This window comes from Dreissena polymorpha, chromosome 13 (assembly GCF_020536995.1).
Source record: "Dreissena polymorpha isolate Duluth1 chromosome 13, UMN_Dpol_1.0, whole genome shotgun sequence".
NCBI lineage: Eukaryota > Metazoa > Mollusca > Bivalvia > Myida > Dreissenidae > Dreissena > Dreissena polymorpha.
The window spans coordinates 29,264,018-29,284,177 of record NC_068367.1 but is presented as its reverse complement, the minus strand read 5'-3'; the positions used below and the strand labels follow the sequence as shown (position 1 = coordinate 29,284,177).

At 37.1% G+C, this 20,160-nt stretch overlaps 3 protein-coding genes across 3 annotated transcripts in view; all 3 read right to left on the bottom strand.

Moving 5' to 3' along the window:
• LOC127855149 (uncharacterized) overlaps positions 1-20,160 on the bottom strand; it is a 177,634-nt gene that overhangs the window by 918 nt on the left and 156,556 nt on the right. The gene's annotated exons all lie outside the window — the stretch shown is intronic.
• Positions 3,223-20,160, bottom strand: part of LOC127854545 (uncharacterized) — a 33,315-nt gene continuing 16,377 nt past the window's right edge. The window contains exons 3-12 of the mRNA XM_052389609.1: positions 17,463-17,681; positions 16,500-17,430; positions 15,505-15,632; positions 13,496-13,717; positions 13,017-13,204; positions 12,635-12,811; positions 11,150-11,207; positions 8,726-8,888; positions 4,162-4,283; positions 3,223-3,308 (exon numbers count right to left, since the gene is read on the bottom strand). Of these exons, the coding sequence (XP_052245569.1) occupies positions 3,223-3,308; positions 4,162-4,283; positions 8,726-8,888; positions 11,150-11,207; positions 12,635-12,811; positions 13,017-13,204; positions 13,496-13,717; positions 15,505-15,632; positions 16,500-17,430; positions 17,463-17,681 (2,294 nt within the window). The remainder of the gene's footprint in view (positions 3,309-4,161; positions 4,284-8,725; positions 8,889-11,149; positions 11,208-12,634; positions 12,812-13,016; positions 13,205-13,495; positions 13,718-15,504; positions 15,633-16,499; positions 17,431-17,462; positions 17,682-20,160) is intronic.
• LOC127854543 (bromodomain adjacent to zinc finger domain protein 2B-like) overlaps positions 5,849-20,160 on the bottom strand; it is a 109,580-nt gene continuing 95,268 nt past the window's right edge. The window contains exon 12 of the mRNA XM_052389607.1: positions 5,849-5,887. The gene's annotated coding sequence lies outside the window, so the exon portion shown is untranslated. The remainder of the gene's footprint in view (positions 5,888-20,160) is intronic.

Sequence of the window (20,160 nt, the reverse complement as noted above, 5' to 3'; positions counted from 1 at the left end):
GCTTCACATTAAGTTTCATTGAATTCCGGTCATTAGTTGCTGAGAAATAGCCCGGACAAGAATTGCACTATATGTACAGTTAATGGAAATTTTCAAAGGGCCATAACTCTGTGCAAAATCATCCGACGAGAACCGGCTGATAATTTGCACATCTCCTCTTGGTAGTGAAGCTTCACATAAAGTTTAATTGAATTCCGGTCATTAATTGCTGAGAAATAGCCCGGACAAAAATGTGCACGGACAGACGGACGGACGCACGGACAGACGAAGCGGCGACTATATGCTCCCCCCAAATTTTTTGGGGGAGCATAACAACAGAAACACAAACAGACAGCAGTGGCTAAACCTCAAGTTCAAGTCTGAAGAAGTTAAAAAAGATTTCATACAAAAAGTTAAAAAAAAAGCATGAACTTTGCTTCTGATTTAATAAAGTCAACAGTTTACAAAAGGCCCATTTGAACTCATAACAATTATATTCCTTATATAGTTATTGCTATAAAATAAAAAAAATTGACGGAGACCCGATATCACCAAACAATTTTTAGACTTAAGTCTATGAATGAAGAATACTCTTTAAATTGGAATATTTAAGAATTGCTTTAAATCTTGAGTAAAATTTTGCATTTTCTTCCTCTATCTACATCATTTTTTATGTAGAATATTTTGTTAGTTTAAACCTATTTTTTTTAGCTCGATTGCATAGAAAGCCTTAGGCTTATTTGAAACGCTCTCGAGTCCGTTTCCTGGGACTAGAACCAGTACTTGGTGTCTATGGGGGAAATCTTAAGACACTCCCGCAGTGGGGATCGAACCGGTGACCTCCCGATCCCTAGGCGGACACCATATCCACTACACCACAGCGACCTTGAAACATTTTGTTAAGGACATAATCTTAAGTGGTAGTTATATATTCGCATGTGGAACAAAAATCTTTATCAATATTATTACTATCACTATAGTAACAGTTAAATAACCCATTTTCTTCAGACTCTCCCCTTATTGCCGCTGCACAGACCTTGATGAAGGCATGGCTATAGCCTGGTCATGCTTGGTTTTCAACATCTCAGTGTCTGTTAATTCTTCTATTGTAAGCTTTCCTCCCTTCTTCTTCCCTTTGCCTTTCTTGCCATCTGCTGTGCTACAAGCAGCCGATGTTGGTTTTGGTGGTGACTACAACATGAAAAGCTGATTTGAAAAATAATTTCAATTTTCAAAATTTTTAACCAATCAACAATATGATATTTGGTTATAAAATGTGGCCATTGAGAGAAATTAGATTACTGGTTGTTTTATCTCGCTGATATACTATATTTACACATTTCTATGTTAAAAAAGCCCCGTAATTTTAAGAAATTTCATACCATCACATTTCACTCATGAATTCATTTTAATACAGAAATATATACTTTGTGCTATATCTCATTAATCATTCTGACAGAACTAGCTGACCAAAACAACAGCATTACCCTGCTTAATATATATTGTATGTGGAATGTGAAAAGGGGGTTTAATGCATGTGGGTAAAGTGTCAGCCCTGATTAGGGGCTTATCTGGGCCGACACTTAACACACATGCATTAAACCCTCTTTTCACAGAGCTCTGCCCATATATTTGATTTATCCCATTTTGCTTATTAGCTAATTTTGATATGTGAATTTTTTTTTAGTATTGTATACAGTTTGAAAGAAATGCCTTAAGCATTCTTCTTATAAACCAGGGTACCCAAATGGTTCAACCTAACAAGCACACTGATCCATTTCATTGGATCTTGAATAAATATGACATTTTATGAAAAGCAAGCTTAACCCATTTCTTCTCAGAAGAAATGTGAAAATGACATTATGCTGCAACCAGGATAAAACTTGCAGACTGTTCAGGTTTTATGCTGTTTGCTGCTCTTCAGACCACAGTATTAAAAATGAAGCCTTTAACATTTGAATCTAGTAAGAGAGGTCTTAAATTATGTATGATTTTCTCAGGGACTACGAACGAGCAAATGCCTATCTGTGTGGTAAAAGGTAAAATCCTACTGTGTATTTGAATTCTCCGGCATTCGGCTGATAGTGGACAATATACTGTGGCATAATGTGATACTTGTTAAAGATGACAAGCTCTTTCTTGCAGGGAGACACGTGGGAATCGTACCCTTTCATTAAGGAATGCCCGTGAATAAGCTTTGTACACTGATAGGCCTGAAATATCATGTAAGTTCCTATTAATGAATCAATACATGTAGCCATTCAATGCAATAATATTTGGGCAGCACTCTGCAAAAACCGGGCTTAATGTGAGTAACCCTTTGCATGCTGGGAAATTTGTCGTCTGCTAAAATGCCTTCTGCTGAATTTCTAAAATTAGCATTTTCTTCGATTTTTTTCAAAGAATACTATCAGAATAGCAAACAGTTTGGATCCTGATGAGACGCCACGTTGTGTGGCATCTCATCTGGATCCAAACTGTTTGCAAAGGCCTTCAAAATTTGGTTCCAGCACTGAAAGGGTTAATCAGGAAAAATAAACGCAATAAATATGAAAAGGACAGGAATTCATCCAATATTGGCTGGGCCAAAAAGAACACTTTTAAATTAGGTGTACATGTAATAAGCTGTGAAATAAGTTAAAAATCTACCCAGCTGGTAAAAAGGCTATTATTTTCCAGCCTATATAATTGAAATTTCATAGTGTTACATTTAACAAAGGGCCATAATTCTGCCAAAGTTGGTCAATGCACAATTCCTAAATAAACAATCAAGTTTCATCTGTTTAATGTATAACATTGTTGATGTTAATCTATCACTAAATAAGTCTAAATTTGCTGTTAATTTACAACGACACATCTCAAAATTAATTGTTTCTAAAGTACAACACATTAATTGAACATCATCAAAAACTATTATTGATTCTCGTTCTGGAAAAATTGTTTTATATAATAAGTGTCACACCATATAAGCCTGCACAGTCATCACAGGCTAATAATGGAAGACACTTTCTGCCTTCACTGAATTTTCTTTTAGACCCGACTTTCTTTAAAACAAATGTTCATATAAAGTGTCATCCAAGATAGGCCTGTGCGGACTGCACAATCTGATCTTGGACGTGACTAAGCTCATGAACTTTATCCAGTTTCCTCAGAACAAGGCTTAATTTTAACATCAAAAACAAGATTTTATACTTTGCCGGGTAGATCTTGGCAGAGTAGCAGTTGGGTTGCGCCCTGGATATATCACATGGAGTAGGCAGGGTATTCGCTGAAGTAGACACCCTTTCCGTACCAGCCTGTGTCTGTAAGATGAGCATGGCCATTGTCGCCTGAATCATTGGCATAAAACACTTAAATGTGGTATTATAAATGTGAAGACTGAGCAAAATATGCACATGAGTAATGTGTTGGCCCATATTAGCCTGTTCAGTCTGTCAGGCTAATGAGGGACACAACTTTCCCTTGTTATGGTAACATACTGCACAGGCTAATCAGGGATGACACCAAATGCACATGCATTAAATCCATTTTCACAGAACAAGGCTCTGTATTGTTGACTCAAATAATTTATCAACAATGAATATTGTTTCAAACCAAACAATTATATTTGCAAAAACTGTATTCAGAAACATTTGAAACACACCAATCCATCTTAAAACTGAAGAATAGGAATTCCTCTTCAAAGACAAAAGCTCAAACCAAAAATCCAAATATACATTGTACTGCAACAAAATACATGTACATCATTCCTTCATATTGAATAGCAAACACTGCTATTAAAGTTCAAGGCATAGTTAACTGTATTTTACTTAAATAAATCTATTTGAATTGCATTCTGAGAAAAGGGGGTCTAATGGATGTGCGTAAAGTGTCGTCCCAGAATAGCCTAAAAGACCACTCAATACAACACTTTCCGCTTTTATGACATTTTTCATTTTAAGAAAGTCTCTTCTTAGCAAACATCTAGTTAAGGCATTAAGTGTCTTCCCAGATTAGCATTTGCAGTCTGCAAGGACTAATCATAGACGATGCTTTCAGCTTTTATGACATTTTTTGTTCTAAGAAAGTCTCTTCTTAGCAAAAACCCTCTAAAGGCGGAAAATATCGTCCCTGCGGACTGCACAGGCTAATCTGGGACGACACCTTAAGCACATCCAATTTTATACACAAAATACTACTCACCGGGTATTTTGAAGCCAGTCTCACATATAGGCTTGATATTCGTCTCCATTGTGCCGTGAAACGCCAGCACAGGGTAGGAAAACTCCTCCCCATGCTTCTTCTTTAAGCTTTCTCGACATTCCCTACAAGAAAAAGGTCAAGGTTTAAAGTTTAGGGTTTATAGTCTATTATGATGGTTCATGTTCAGACAACTCTAACATTTAACCCCACAATTACTGAGATAAAGGTTGTCAGTTTAACCTTTTCAAACTTAGAAGCAAAGTGAAAATGGTGATGTGCAAACAGCATAAAAACACATCAGCCTGCGAGTAACTCGCAGTCTGTTCAGGTTTAATGCTTTTTGCTGCTCATCAGTATCTAAGGGATGGAACTGAAGCCTTTACAACTTGGATCTAGTAAGAAAGGTCTTCAATTCAATGTAACTTTCTAAGGTACTACAAATGCATTAAAATATGTCTCTACGTGGTAAAGGGTCAAACTCAGTATGCAGCTATGGTATTATTTGCCTCAAAAGGTACGAATTTATACCTTAGAGAGGAGCAAGCATGGGATTAACTTTTGTTCAGAAATAAACAACGGTTTGAGTGGGATTCAAACCAGGGACCTTCAGATTCCTAGACCAGCATCCCACCTCTGTTCCCAAAAGAAATAAATTAAAAGAACCACAATATAGAAAGAAGCCGAGTAAATTTCCATCTTATAAAGAACATGCACGTTACAAAACAAAACCATGCAATCTATAAAAAGACAAAATGTCTACTGATAGATTAACAGAAACTGTCAACAGAAAATTAACTATAATATAAGTAGCATCAGTCACTAGCTGACCACAAATGCTCACAAAATTCAAATTTCACACAAGCACTTAACTGTTACTTGTGATTCAGACTTGCTCAGAATCGGAGATACAAATTTGCGCTACTCTGAACTTTTCTAAGTCTCAGGCAAAAATGTAAAGGGATAAACTTGGGATTACTGAGCACAGCTGATTGGCTAAATTTGCAAAACTGATTGGCCAGGTCCTTACGCAGGCCCGGGCCCTCCACCCTAAGCTGGCTGTCTAGTTAGGATTTATTTAAATAATGGGCCTACTGCAAGTTTTCTCAGATGAAATGGCCCACAGTGCACTTTCTCTCAATACAAAAGAGGAGTTATGTTTTATTGTCCCTAATTAACAAAGGCATTAGCGCTACTTTACTCGCCAGTAGAGACAAGCTTCTAGGCAATGTTTTTTTATCGCACATCCACAATTAGTCAATTACCCCTTGTGATCCTGAATGCTTCATCTATCGATGGTCAATGTAACACGTCTTTTGACTGGCCAAGGAAAAACAAGCAGCAAATGAAAGCAAATGATAAGGACTAACTTGCAGTATGTTCAGGTTTTATGCTGTTTGCTGATTATCAGTATCTGAGGGTTGGAAATGAAACCTTTAAAACTTGAATCTAGTAAGAAAGGTATTTAATTAAATGTAACTTTCTAAGGGACAACAAATGCGTCAAAATACATATCTAAGCGGTGAAGGGTTAAGCATTACAATTCACCTTGAAAAGTGCCAAATTAAAAAAGATAGGGTGGGAAGACCCCTCTCGCACCCTCCCTGTGTACGGCCCTGTTGGCTATCATTTGTTCAGAAATGTGCTGAAATGAAGCTATGAAGCTAACCTGAAATGATGCACCAGATCTGGATTGAGGACATATTCCACTTTCACTAAATTGGTTTTACTGAAATGAAGCCACACAAAAAGTTTGAAAAAAATAAACATATGAAAAAACTGAAATAATATCTTAATTAATACATTATGAACTGTACTGTATACAGATCACACATTATAATTCATCCACAACGTTTGCAACATAAATTTAAACAGTGCAATAGAAACATATATATACTTATTACCAATAATTAATAAAATAATTATGCTTTAAAGAGAAACAAATGTAATCATTTAAAGCTTACATTTAATCATAATTTGCACAATTTCTGAAAACACATACATTAACTCTTAATTCTACCTGCAGAAAACATTAAGGAATAAGTATGAATTCAGAATCATTGGTTTACTAGGTTTTTTTATCAAACAGAGTACATAATGACATCCTCGTGTGATACACAGGCTCTTCAGAAATTCATCTGAAACAAGAGTGCCATGGGCCCTAATGTGTTCATCTGAGACCACAGAGGCACTGAACTTTTCAGAGAGGGCGGAATTCAGAAGAATAAAAAACTTTATAATATATGAATATTTAATTTATAGGTGCAATATTATGAAAAGATTTTGATAATTGAATCTTTCCTGTCAGGAACATTCATGTTGATATTTAAACCTTACATTAATTTATGGCATACAGCTCTATTGAAACAACAAGTAATTGGCTGTGTCACCTCAAAAACTAGGAGACTATTTGGCTACAACTGCTTATCAGGTTTTAAATTTAGAAACCAACAAATCAACACCTCTTCATGCATTACTATGACACCAGCTATCCAAAACGCTACAGTTTTTATTAGTTCGTAGAAAATATTACAGTGGAGTGCCATGAACACAGAATATGGCAAATACTTCTTTGTATAATTGGTTTGTGCCACGCTAACCCCAAATCAAATGGGCAAATGATAGTCTATGCATAAGTGACATAACTGCAAGCAACATACCGGTAGTCTACCAAATATCCCAGTGTTTTTTTCCCCCTATAGGGGAATGGCGGCGGGGCCCGTCCAAAGGGGAAAAACACGTCGTTTTTTAGGAAAAGGGGAAAATTAAAAATTTACTCTTTTATATGTAATGATATTTATTATATGAATACACATGTATGCATGAATGTAATATTCACAGCTGAATGTCTTTGTCCTTTTTCTTAAATATATATCAATGATTTTTTCAACATTAGTTTCAGACAGTTCAGTCTTCATGCACAGTCTTAGTTTTCTTAGCCATTTTGAGTCTAATTTGTATTTTTGAAATCAATAAAATGGAAAATTTGAGCATTTTTTATGAATAAAATGGACCAAATAGGAATGTTTTTATCAACGAATATTTACACAATATAGATACATCAGGCCTTTCCCTGGCCATTTTGGGAAAAAAATGCAATTCATATTAAATTAACTGATTTGGGAAAAACTAACTTAATATAACTCTTTATAATAATTCAAAATCATATTAATTATAGTTATATACTTTATTAGTTGTTTATGAAATAAATTTGAGATATATCAGGGCTCAACATTAACCAAAAAACAAACTTGCCCAACCGGGCCACTACTTCCAAAATTTACTTGCACTGAACGTAAAGCAACTTGCCCAAACATGAAATATCACATAAACTGTAAACCTCATATTGTTTAATAAACCAAAATGATACACCACAAAACCTTTTTTTATTTTTGAACATATAACAAAATGATTACAGCAATTAAAGTCTGAATTAAATGCTCTTTGTTCTTTTTTGCACTTTTCCGGGCGGACAACTAGATTACAAAATAACTTGCCCAGACCCAACTTTTACTTGCCAGGGGCAATAGGACAACCATTAATGTTGAGCCTTGTATATTTATCATAAGACAGTTATTTAAAAAAAAAATGTTTAGTTTTTTTGTTTTTTTTTACTTGTGGAGGGGATTTTTTCTACAAAACGGGGGAAAAACATATACTCTTTTTTGAGGGGAATGGGGCCGAATATCGGCCCCGAAATTGCCATAAAAAAAACACTGTATCCGCACATTAAACTTATAAACACATAGATACTAATAATAATTTGCCACAAAATGCTCAAAAATGAAACACTTGGAATTATAGGAGCAGTGATTTTTTTTGCTTAAAATTACAGCCGAAACTAGGCTGCTTCCCAATCACAAAAATCCACGTTTTTTCCCCAAACTCTGATAAAAATTTCCCCCCCAAAAATCAAAATCCCCCCCCCATTTAAAAAAAAAAGAATTAAGTCTCTTAGGACTTAATTATGATTTCTTAACCCTAGATCTCAACTTTATTTTTTATACATCCTACACAATATATCACTTTAGTTTAGTCCATTTTGTAGATAAATAATTCCTAAATTTGCCACTTTTATTGATTAAAAAAATCCCAATTTGACCAGCCTCCTTTTCCTAAAATGGCTTAAGAAAACCCCCTGAACATGCACTTGAAAACAATATTAATTCTGTTACTTATAATCATATTCATAATGCTTAATTGTTCTAAATTTCATGGTTAATCGCACTATTTTTCCCAATTTCACGGTTTATCACGCTAATTTTCCCAATTCAAATGGCACAGGCTGTAACAAACAAAAGCAAAAAAAATCACTGAGTAGGAATTAAAAAAACACAAAAACTATAAGCACTTAATAAAACAACTAGGAAAACTAGGAGCTGCTGGAGAGCCCTGTAACAACAAATACAAACTTTCAGACTCTTTCAACTCTTTATCAGCATTTAAGTTTGTTATGATTTTTTAATTACTAATAAAAAAACGCAAGCCTTTCAAAATGCAGGTCTACTAGTAATGCAAGAACAACTGTAGATTTGTTGACAATTTTTTAGTTCAGTACGGCACTCACGTCATTCCGGTATTTAGCAGCCTATAAAACTGAGACTCTGCCAGACGGAAGTGGGTCTGGGCTGCAGATCCCTCCTTGTATGACCTTTCCGGGTACAGATCAAAATACTTGACCTCTTTCCCTTCCAAGGCTTCCTTTTCACCTTCCATCAGCAGGAGACCACCTGCAACCTTTATGAAAAGTCCCATATAAGTTCATATAAAACTTAATAGGTATAAGAATGAGCAGGAGACCACCAGCAACCTTCATGAAAAGTCGTACATAAGTTCATGTTAGCCATGATGTGTGAAAAGGGGGTTTAATGCATGTGTGTAATGTGTCATCCCAGATTAGCCTGTGCAGTCTGCACCGGCTAATCAGGGACAACACTTTCTACTTTTATCGTATTTTTTGTTTCTTCTTAGCCAAAATCCAGTTAAGGTGGGAAGAGTCGTCCCTGATCAGCCAGTGGGGACTACACATGCTAATCTGGGAAGGCACTTTACACACATGCATTTAATCCCATTTTCACAGAGCAAGGCTCATATAAAATTTCATAGGTATAACACATTTCCTGAAAGCTCCCAAAAGAGTGTCAGTCTTTAGTCCAACAACATTACAAAACTTGATGGAGTGATATTAAATTACTGAATTATTTATGTGAATAACTTTCGAACCCACATGAAATATGTTGGTATTGTAAGTCGGAAAGATGGTTTCAGGAAAGTCTGCTTAGTCTGGTATGACTCTAATAAATCCATAAACATGCTGAAATGCACTGAAGAGATGTTGGAGAGGAATGGGATGAAGTTAAAACTAATTAAATAACTTTTGTACATTTATACAAATTGTATACCATCTTTAATGTATACATTTCAGCTCATTGTATTTTTAAACACAAATTAATTTCTTATTGCATATTATCTTTGTTTATCTAGGAGAGCAACTAGATAATGCTGCAAAAACTTGAATTCCAATGGAAATGGAATTTTAATGGAAGTATTATTTATAAGTATTATTGTCAGGTTTAGATTTTTTGTATTAATAAATGTTAACGTACGGCTTTAGCAAGGTTCTTGCTGGCTCAAATACACTTAATCATTGGTTTTGGCTTATAAAACATTATGTGTTCTTATGCATTTAAACAAATCATTAGCATTAGCAGGGTTCCTGCTTGATCAAAAAAGATTTTCACCACTTAATTGTGCCACTCTTAACTCTTTCAGTGCTGGAACCGAATTTTAAAGGCTTTTGCAAACAGTTTGGATCCAGATGATATGCCACAGAACGTGGCGTCTCATCAGGATCCAAACTGTTTGCTATTCTGATAGTATTATTTGAAAAAAAAAGAAGAGGAAAATGCTTATTTTAGAAATTCAGCAGACAACATTTTAGCAGACGACAAATTTCCCAGCATGCAGGGTTAACAGGTTGTCGCAAAAATTATGTCAATGATATTGGCCACAATTCAGACTCTATTTCAATTTAATTGCCGCCATTAAATAGCATTGACTGCAAGTTGGATTCTCTACCTTATAGCCATCATCCCATGAAGAAGGGTTAGTTAAAATAGAGGTGATAATGCATGATACAGGAGATTCCACGTTCAAGAGGCTACCCGGATTTTCAAGTGTTTTACCACAGAGTGTGATTGATTTTCATTTCTCTACAATCACAACCACTTGCCACTTGTGACCTTGACTCTTAAAAATTGTGATGATGACACTTACCACTTGTGACCTTGACTCTTAAAATTGTGACGTTGACACATACCACTTGTGACCTTGACTATTTGCTCCATGACAGTTACCAATAGTGACCTTGACACTTACCAGTTATGACCTTGACACTTTGCATTTGTGATCTTGAAACTTATCACTTGTGATCTTGAACATTACCATTTGTGACCTTGACACTTACAACTTGTGATCTTGACAGTTATCAGTTGTGACCTTGACACATCACTTGTGACCTTGAAACTACCCATTTGTGACTTTGACACTTACCACTCGTGACCTTGACACTTACCACTTGTGACCTTAAAATTTACCAATTGTTATCTTGCAACTTATCACTTGTGACCTTGAAAATTACCATTTGTGACCTTGACACTTACCACTTGTGACCTTGACACAACTTGTGATCTTGACACCTATCACTTGTGACCTTGACACTTATCACTTGAGACCTTGAAACTTACCGTTTGCGACCTTGACACTTACCACTTGTAACATTGACCTTGAAACTAACATATTGAGACCTTGACACAAATCATTTGCGACTTTAAAACTACCACTTGCCACCTTGAAACTTACAATTGTGATCTTGACACTTATCACTTGTGACCTCAAAACTTTCCACTTGTGACCTTGACACTTACCACTTGTGCCCTTGACACACAGTATCGTCTGCATTGGCCTGATAGTCAGCGTTTCTCTTGTTCACCGAGTAGTTTGTCAGGTGCATGAACTTGTTTGCGAGATGTTTCATGGAACTGGAATACCTGGAAGGAAAAAATGTTCAACTTGATTTGATTATCCATTTTCTGGGAAAACGGGGCTTAATGCATGTGCCTCAAGTGACATCCGAGATTAGCCAACGCAGTGTGCACAGGCTTATCAGGGACTACACTTTCCTAATAAACCTGATATTCCCTAAGAAGAGACTTCTTTTTAACAAAAAATCCATAAAAGTGGAAAGTGTTGTACCTTATTAGCCTGTGCAGACTGCACAACCTTATCTGGGACAACACTTTATGCACATACACTTAATACTTAAGTTGGCTGTTCAGTTTGTTGTAACTATAGTTGGCTGTTCAGTTTGTTGTAACTATAGTTGGCTGTTCAGTTTGTTGTAACTATAGTTGGGGATTCAGTTTCTGTCATATTTATGTACGAAAGTTTATATTCTTTTTAATTATTTAAGCATACTTCATTGAGGCAAATCTTGCAAGTCCGTCTTCAAACACGTAGAGCCGTAGCGGATCGAACGAGCTGACATACACATAGACCCTCATGTCAAACTTGCTATCGTTGATAAGGTAGGGACGGGCAAGATACCTGAAATCATACAAAAAAATTATAAATTGATAAATAATTTTTAAAAATCAATTTTTAAAAACATTAACAGTAACACTCCTTAGACTACAATCTGCACACAATAGGAAAGCAATACTTGTCCTAGGAAAACTGGGCTTAATACATTTTAGTAAAGTGTCATCCCAGATTAGCCTGTGCAGTCTGCAATTTTCCCCTTAACTGGATTTTCGTTAAGAAGAGACTGACTTTATCACAAATTTTAATAAAAGTCAACACTGTTGTTCCTCATAAGCCTGCGCTGACTGCACCGCAGTGGACAGGCTAATCTGGGATGACACTATACGCACATGCATTACATCATGTTTTTACGACTTCTATCGAAAATCGCTATCTTCGATGTAAACATTTTGGCGACCGCGTAGCAGACGAGAGAATGTAATTTAAAGAATGGCTTTGTTCAAGGTTGGACATTCGTCCGACAAATAAGTTAATAAAGAAGAATCAGACGGTAAAACATACACAGATTATGATGGAAGAGGGCCTTGGAGCTGTGGTAGCATGGAGCACAGCGGTCAAGGAGGCTAGAATTTGATAACGTTTAATAAATGTCACCTGCTGTACAGACATCATTTGTTTAACTGGTGATAAACAGTGAAATTATAACAAACAATTTATGTTGTTAAATAGTTTTATATTATTTTTTACTCTGGACATCAAATAACTTTCTTGTGTTCACTATTAATTTTCTGATGAAACCTGATTAAACAGTTACACGACACAATTCTGTTTATTTGCTATGTCATTAATGGTCTAGAAGACATCAGATTCGGGCTAGTACATTTTAAGAGGAGCTGGTCCGATGGTCTGGCTGTAAAAAAAGTTTATGTCGAACCCTGTTTGTACTTCCGTCTTCAAAGGCTCGTTTCAGGAGCTTTGAGTCATATGGAAGGCAGTAGGTCTGCGGGAAAAACCCAAACTCCTTTTTCCCGAAGTGGACCTGCATCTTTGAGAGGTTACGCCACAGTCTATCTTTGCGGCTGATTTGGAATGACCCTGGGTAATGGTTCAGCTAAAAAAAAAGAGGCAATACGGTAAAACGTTTAAAAGCACATACTAGATTAACAAGCAAATTTGTTGAATTTATATTCCTCCCACCATAATTTTGTTTGTGACAGGTGGAGGGATGGACTACACAATTTTAGTCAAAGTGAAGCGATTTTTGACAATCCAAAGCCCCACGGCCCCATTCCGAGAATAGTAAAAAAAACACCAACCTTCTGATACTCTCTTAAAGCCTTGAATCCCTGAGATTTCATGTGCTTTCCCCAGCAGCCCAGCCAGTCATGGTTGCGTTTCGTGATCCGAAATCCTGATCGCGCCAGGCAGTGTTTCACAACGTTCGGAGTTATGGAGGTTATACGCCATTTAAGGTATTTTCTCACTTCCCATGGTAGTTGCTCAACTGAAATCAAGTCATCAAAATAACCGGTTAGCATGAAAAAGTTCAAATTTTTATATTATTACTCAAGACCACAAAAATGTTTCAAGCAAACTTATATGAAAATGAGAATCTAAGCAAGACTGGTTTAAAATTTACCAGTACAGAGATTTTAGGCTTGTGCTAAATTCATTCAATAGGAATGCAAATAAGAAAACCAGTCTGCAAAAGTCATGGACATATTTAAGTTTTAGAGACCTACAGGTTAAGCCACATAAAATATTCTACATAAATCATTTATTAATATAGCAATACCTTTGTCGCCCTCAGCAACGAAAGTCACGACTGGCGGAATGTTTGGAAACAAACTCTTGGTCAGTGGAGGCTTGATGCTCCTATCTGGCGAGGCCGTCTGAGATCGACTGACGCTGATGACCTCACTTTCTACAGCGCTCACGGGTCGTGACTTTAGGCGTTGTGTCGAGGTTGAGGGGCGTGACATGCTACTGCTGGTAAAGGAATACCCATCGGACTCGCCTGGAAATCAGGTGTTTGTTAACCCTTTAACACTTAGATACGCAGTCTTCACGGTAATAGATTTAAACCACTAGCCCAAATTATTATGCTTTATTTGAAACAGCTAAAAAATCCAATAGCCCGACTATATAAATTATTAATTACTAGTAGCTCTAATAACATTTCACCAGACCAAGGCTGTCGGGCTTATAGTTAGCGTGAAGACTGGATACGTATTTTGATGTGTTTGTAGTCCCTTAGAAAGTTCAATTTAATTAAAGACCTTTCTTACTAGATTCAAGTTTTAAAGGCTTCATTTCTAACCCTTAGATACTGATGAGCAGTAAACAGCATAAAACCTGAACAGACTGTGAGTTACTTGCAGCATGTTCTGGTTTTATGCTGTTTGCACATAGCAATTTTCACTTTGCCTCTTAGTGGGAAAGTGTTACCCCAGCTGTCATGCTCACATAGAAAGTGAAAATGGCTATATGCAACTAGCATAAAACCAGAACAGACTGCGAGTAGCGCGCTGTCTGTTCAGGTCCTATGCTGTTTGCTGCTCATCAGTATTTTAGGTTTGGCAATCAAAACTTTAAAAACTTGAACCAGGTATTAAAGGTGTTAAATTTATTTTGATTTTTTATGGGATAACAATTGCATAAAAGTGTGCATCTGAGTGGTAAAGTGTTAACACATGCTGCCATTAAGCTTTGTTAATGTTTTGAGATATCTTTACCAAAGCTTCAACATTTTTTCCTGCAAAACAAAGTGAGAATTGATTCATATTGATCTTTAAAGTGAAACAAGAGCTGTCACCATAGGATGACATATGCCCCCTATAAATGCTTTAATAGAAGTTTTAGCATTTTTTCGAAACCTAAACGCAGATTTCGAAACCTAAACGAGGACCCTAAGTTCAAGGTCAAGGTCACAGTGGTCTAAATTTTTGTGCGTATGGAAAGGCCTTGTCCATATAAACATGCATACCAAATATGAAGGCTATATCTCAAGGGACATAGAATTTATGAGCATTTATCGAAACCTTAACGCAGATTTTGAAACCTAAACGCGGACCCCAAGTTCAAGGTCAAGGTCACAGGGGTAAAAACTTTTGTGCCTATGGAAAGGCCTTGTCCATTTACACATGCATACCAAATATGAAGGCTTTATCTCAAGGGACATAGAAGTTATGAGCATTTTTCGAAACCTAAACGCAGATTTCGAAACCTAAACACGGACCCTAACTTCAAGGTAAAGGTCACAGGGGTAAAAAATATGTTGCGTATGGAAAGGCCTTGTCAATATACACATGCATACCAAATGAAGGTTATATCTCAAGGGACATAGAAGTTATGAGCATTTTTCGAAACCTAAACGCAAAGTGTGACGGAAAGACGGACGGACAGACAGACGGACAGTCCGATCACTATATGCCCCCTTTTCTTCGAAAGGAGGCATAACAAATACACTCAAAGCGGAGTCAGAATATTGACCAAAAAGAAAATATACTGAAGAAGTTTTATGATAAAAACTCAGCCTGCTTTCTAATCCAACATAAACAATTACAATTAGATTCAGCCTGCTGTCTTACAGAGCGTTAATAGGTACAATTAGATTGATTAAAAGAAGCTTGAGTTTGTGAAACATGTATGCCCCTGACTTACAGACAATTAATCACTGTGTGCAATTGTTGAAATATTTTTAATATTGCATGTTCACGTGACCTTCAACTTTGATCTCTTGATCCTAAAATAATACTACTAATTAGATTTATGTAAAAACAGCTTGAATAATAATACTCATACCGTCGGATCCTCCAACGAAGTCATCATCTAGATTGTCCACGATGTCATCTTTACAATCTTCTGGGAAGTCCTCGTCCTCATTTTCATCCCCAAGTAGGCTGGCCTCCCCATCACCTGGCATCCTCTCCCTGTACAATATAATCATTGATCGGAATAAGACATTAACCCTTTCCCACTTTGAAGCAAAGTGAAAATGGCTATGTGCAAACAGCATTAAACCAGAAAAGCCTGGGAGTAACTCGCAGTCTGTTTAGGTTTTATGCTGTTTGCTGCTCATCAGTATCTAAGGTTCGGAAATGAAGCCTTAAAAACTTGAAACTAGTTTGAAAGGTCTAAAATTAAATGTACTTTTCTAAGCGACTACACATGCATGAAAATGCGTATCTAAATGGTAAAGGGTTAAACTTGGAATGGTCATCATGGTGGTGATTGTTTAGCACATAACTAGCACATAATTTTTGTTCTAAATGCATTTTTGTAATTTTCTATCTATAGTCTTTGTATTAAAATCATTTTTCCAGGACCATTATGTCCATTAAGTATGTGAAACTGCCCATCAAGTCCAAAAATTACATAAAATAGACCACAAAGTAAATAAAGTAAATAAAACTGACCATCAAGTCCATAAATTACGTAAAACGGACCACCAAGTCCATAAAGTAAATAAAAGCCACCATCAAGTCCATAAATTACGTAAAACGGACCACCAAGTCCATAAAGTAAATAAAAGCCACCATCAAGTCCATAAAGTATGTAAAACAACCATCAAGTCCATGAAGTCTATACAACTGACCATCAAGTGCATGAAGTATGCAAAACTGACCATCAAGTCCATACGAAAGGATGTAAAACTGACCATCACGTCTATAAAGTATTTAAAACATACCATCAAGAGCATAAAGAATGTTAAACTGACCATCAAGTCCATTAATTACATAAAACTGACCATCAAGTTTTTAATGTAAGGACACAGCAAGGACTCGGTCACTTCTTACCCTGACGGAATTTCGGACTCATCATCTGCTGCTTCATCCAATTCTGACCCAGACGTAAAATTTGTGGCCGACCCCTTTTCAGCTCCTCGAAGGGGTTTGGAAGGCGCCCCAATGGCTGGCGGGCGTTGTTCGTGAATCATAATATCTGCTTTCGATTTCTTCCTATAGTACATTGTTCCCGATGAAGAACTGTCACTGGACAGTTTGGAACTATTTGAGCCGCTGCTCTGGCTTAAGGCAGCCTTGTTTGCCTTATTTGGCTTATTTATTACAGAGGGAGCCATATAAGTTACGCCTTTCGGCGGCTCTGCTTTCACGGTTATTATAGTCTCGCTAGTCTGTTGAGTTTTGGTTGTGGCTGAAATTACAGATTTCGGATTTGTCACTTCGTGGTACGGTTTAGTGGGAGTGTAATTCAGGTTCCGAACTGGCATCTGCGAATCTGGCGTACCAGATTTCACGGCAGAACCCGGACGCGGCAGCGAAGAGACTGGTTTAGCGTACGCAACAGCCTTTGAACTATTTTCCGAGCCCACTTCTTGAGTTAAGGGAATCGAGCTCAGGCTTGAGTCCATATTCTTTGCAAGGGTGCTATTTTGAGTCTGTGAGGCTGCAGATACCTTAACAGGACTAGAAGAGGGGCTATTAACACTCTGATTTAACAACTGTGAACTACTCGAAGCAGGTGTTGCTTTTGATGCCGGTCCGAACTGATTCTTCAGTCCACTATTTTCTTTATTATTTGACTGACCGTTCAGACTGAGGTCAGTTTCCCGTTCCAGCTTAGTTGGCGGAATTTCTTTTCTAGGACTCGCGGTGGCGGTAGCTTTCGTCGCTCCAGTTTTCGATGCTGTCGTTTTCTCGCTAGTTTTTTCGTTGTTGTGGATTTCGCACCGGAGGTTTGTGCAGGAGTCTCCTTTCGCAAGGCACTCTGGGGACGCATGAACGCGTTCATTGGATAACCAAATACTGGCGTTCCGTCTGGTCCGATATTAAACATGGCATTAGGAACCGATTGCATCTGAGATACGCTGTTGGTCTTCTTGATCTTCTGCTGCTGTGATTGAAGGTCACTCGCGATGTCTTTGGCACTCAGCGGGCGGGCGTATGGGTTGCTGTGACCCTTCGTTGTGGCAGATTTTGGGGCAGCATTTCCACTTGAGGTGGACGAAACGTTAGTACCTGGAATAACATCAGATACTGGTTACATTTCAAAAGGTTTTAATAATAGTTTAAACCATTTTATTTAAGCTGGATTGCATGGAAAACCTAAAGCGCACTGAAACGCTCTCCAGTCTGTTTCCTGCATAGAACCAATACTTGATGTCTATGGGCTAGATCTAAAGAACGCTCCCACAGTGAGTATCAAACCCGTGACCTCTCGCTCACTAGGCGGACACCATATCCACTATGCAACCATACAAACATTTTTGTTATATTTGGAAAGGCTTTAACCAATTCGGGGAATCACGTGGTCAGATTTGAGAAAAAAAGGCCGCTGATGCCTCGATTCGATGGAGAAATTGTCAGGAAATCGCCAAATATTCCATGAGTTATCCCCACACTCAGACCAACCAGCGGAAAACGGATGATACTCGCTGAAACCGCTTCCGGCTGGCCCTATGATAGGCGTTATCCGATTAAAAACAAGTAAGTAATAAGGTAGATGAACCTGTTTGAAGACTCAATTTCTCCATCGAATCGAGGCATCTGCAGCCATTTTTCTCAAATCTGACCATGTGATTCCCCGCATTGTTAACAATCATTTTTACCATTTTTACCATTTTATCATTAATGAAAGAAATAAAATTTGACTTCAAGTTTTCTGGTTGTTTATGTGGTTCAAGAATAATTGTTATCAACAAAATCAATCAAATAAAAAAACAAAGCCAATCAAGTTATGAAGTAAAAGTAAAGACAGCTAAATTTAATTCAGTCAAGCTGCAAGATTGCAGGGGTGTGCATAACAATGAAAATGGCCGTACAAATTTGTCAAACAACAAAGCCACTAACATATCGACTGTATCTATTATGACCACCAGCAGATTTGCGCAAATGCTTATGACTAGGCTTGCAAGCCCTATCATGCTTGGATTACAAGGACCTGTCTAACATCTGTTAAAAAAGTCCCTGAAATAACAAGGTGGCATATTTTAATGTGAGAATAATAGCAGTGGCTAAATATGCCTTTATAATAGGAAAGCGCTGAAAATTAATTATACCAGTGGATGATTTAAGCAGGTGCTACAAAAAGATTTCCTCCGTGGATTGAGAGGGTCTATCTACAGTACACTCCACCCGTTTTCCCCAATTTCCCTCCATACTCCGCGGGTTTCGACCTGGAGGGAGATTAAGAAAATCCCGCTATACGCGGCGTTTGCATGATTTTGGACGCGGCGGTTAACGATCGGCAAAACCGATAAGCCGACGCGGCGGCCCTCGGCGTTGGCAACGTGGGGGAAACTCCGCGTTTTACGAGATAACGATCAATTTAATTTTGTTTGACTTCCTGATTTTCAAATAAAATTACATTTATTACAAGTACATACACGTACATGTAGTATAATATTTACAATTAAAAAAAACAACCAAGATAGATCGATCCCGACGTGGTTGTAGAAGTAGTTGTTGTTGTATAGAAAACTCGTTGATTTACGACACACAAAACGTCGTCTTTTAACTAATACTTACCAATTAATATAAACACAGTTTGCAACATTGTTTTTATTTTGATAATTTAATCCAAAGTTTTCATGTTACCAGGTGATTTTCTATACTGAACATGTATACAAATGACCAAGGACCCTAAAAATCTCGCATTTCTGTGTGAATTGACAGTTTGACGTAATAAAAAAAAAACGCTTCCTGTCTAAAGGCATAACTTACTCAAGTAAACACGTTCAACGAATGCATAAGGAATGGTTTTAATTGTCGGAACAAAGTCAATTCTCTGCTCGCTAATGCATTGATTTTCTCTTTGTTTGTAGGTTATTCCATTGATTGTTAAAAGGTGGTAACTATTGAGTTGATAATTGCATTTAATATTCACAGTTGTATTCTTGTTGCGTCGACATTCTAAACAATGTTTACCAGTAATTATGGACCAAATCGGCAGAGTGACATTCACACATGTTAATCCCTTTTGTCAAAACACCGCAGACAGCAGTCTACACAATAGGTCAGTAGACAAGCTTTGCGTGTTTTCATAACGTCAAACACTTAAAATCCAGTTCCGCCCAGATGTCTTCTTTAATAAGTTTACAGTACAATAAGTGTTAAAATTATTACTCTGCTAAAATACCGTAACGATAAAGATTCGGCGTGTTCGATTTGAAATTATTTTAGAGGAAATATCAACTTATTCGCGATATAATTTCAAAGAAACTTTTAACCGAAATCAACAAAATTCAATGTTCTCTGCGCTACAAAGTTTGTATCAAAAAAATCAATACACGCACGCTTTGCAGGAGTATACATTGTACCTTGACCTTGTACATTGCAGCATAATTTTCGCGCGCTTTTGTCGGGAAATATACATGATGACTGTATATTGGAAGCATTTGTAAACGTCGTGTTAACAATTAAAAATCGTAGTGTGTTTTTCGGATTACTAATTATTTTTCACATTTGGAAATTTTACGGAACATTTATTCTTGTGTCA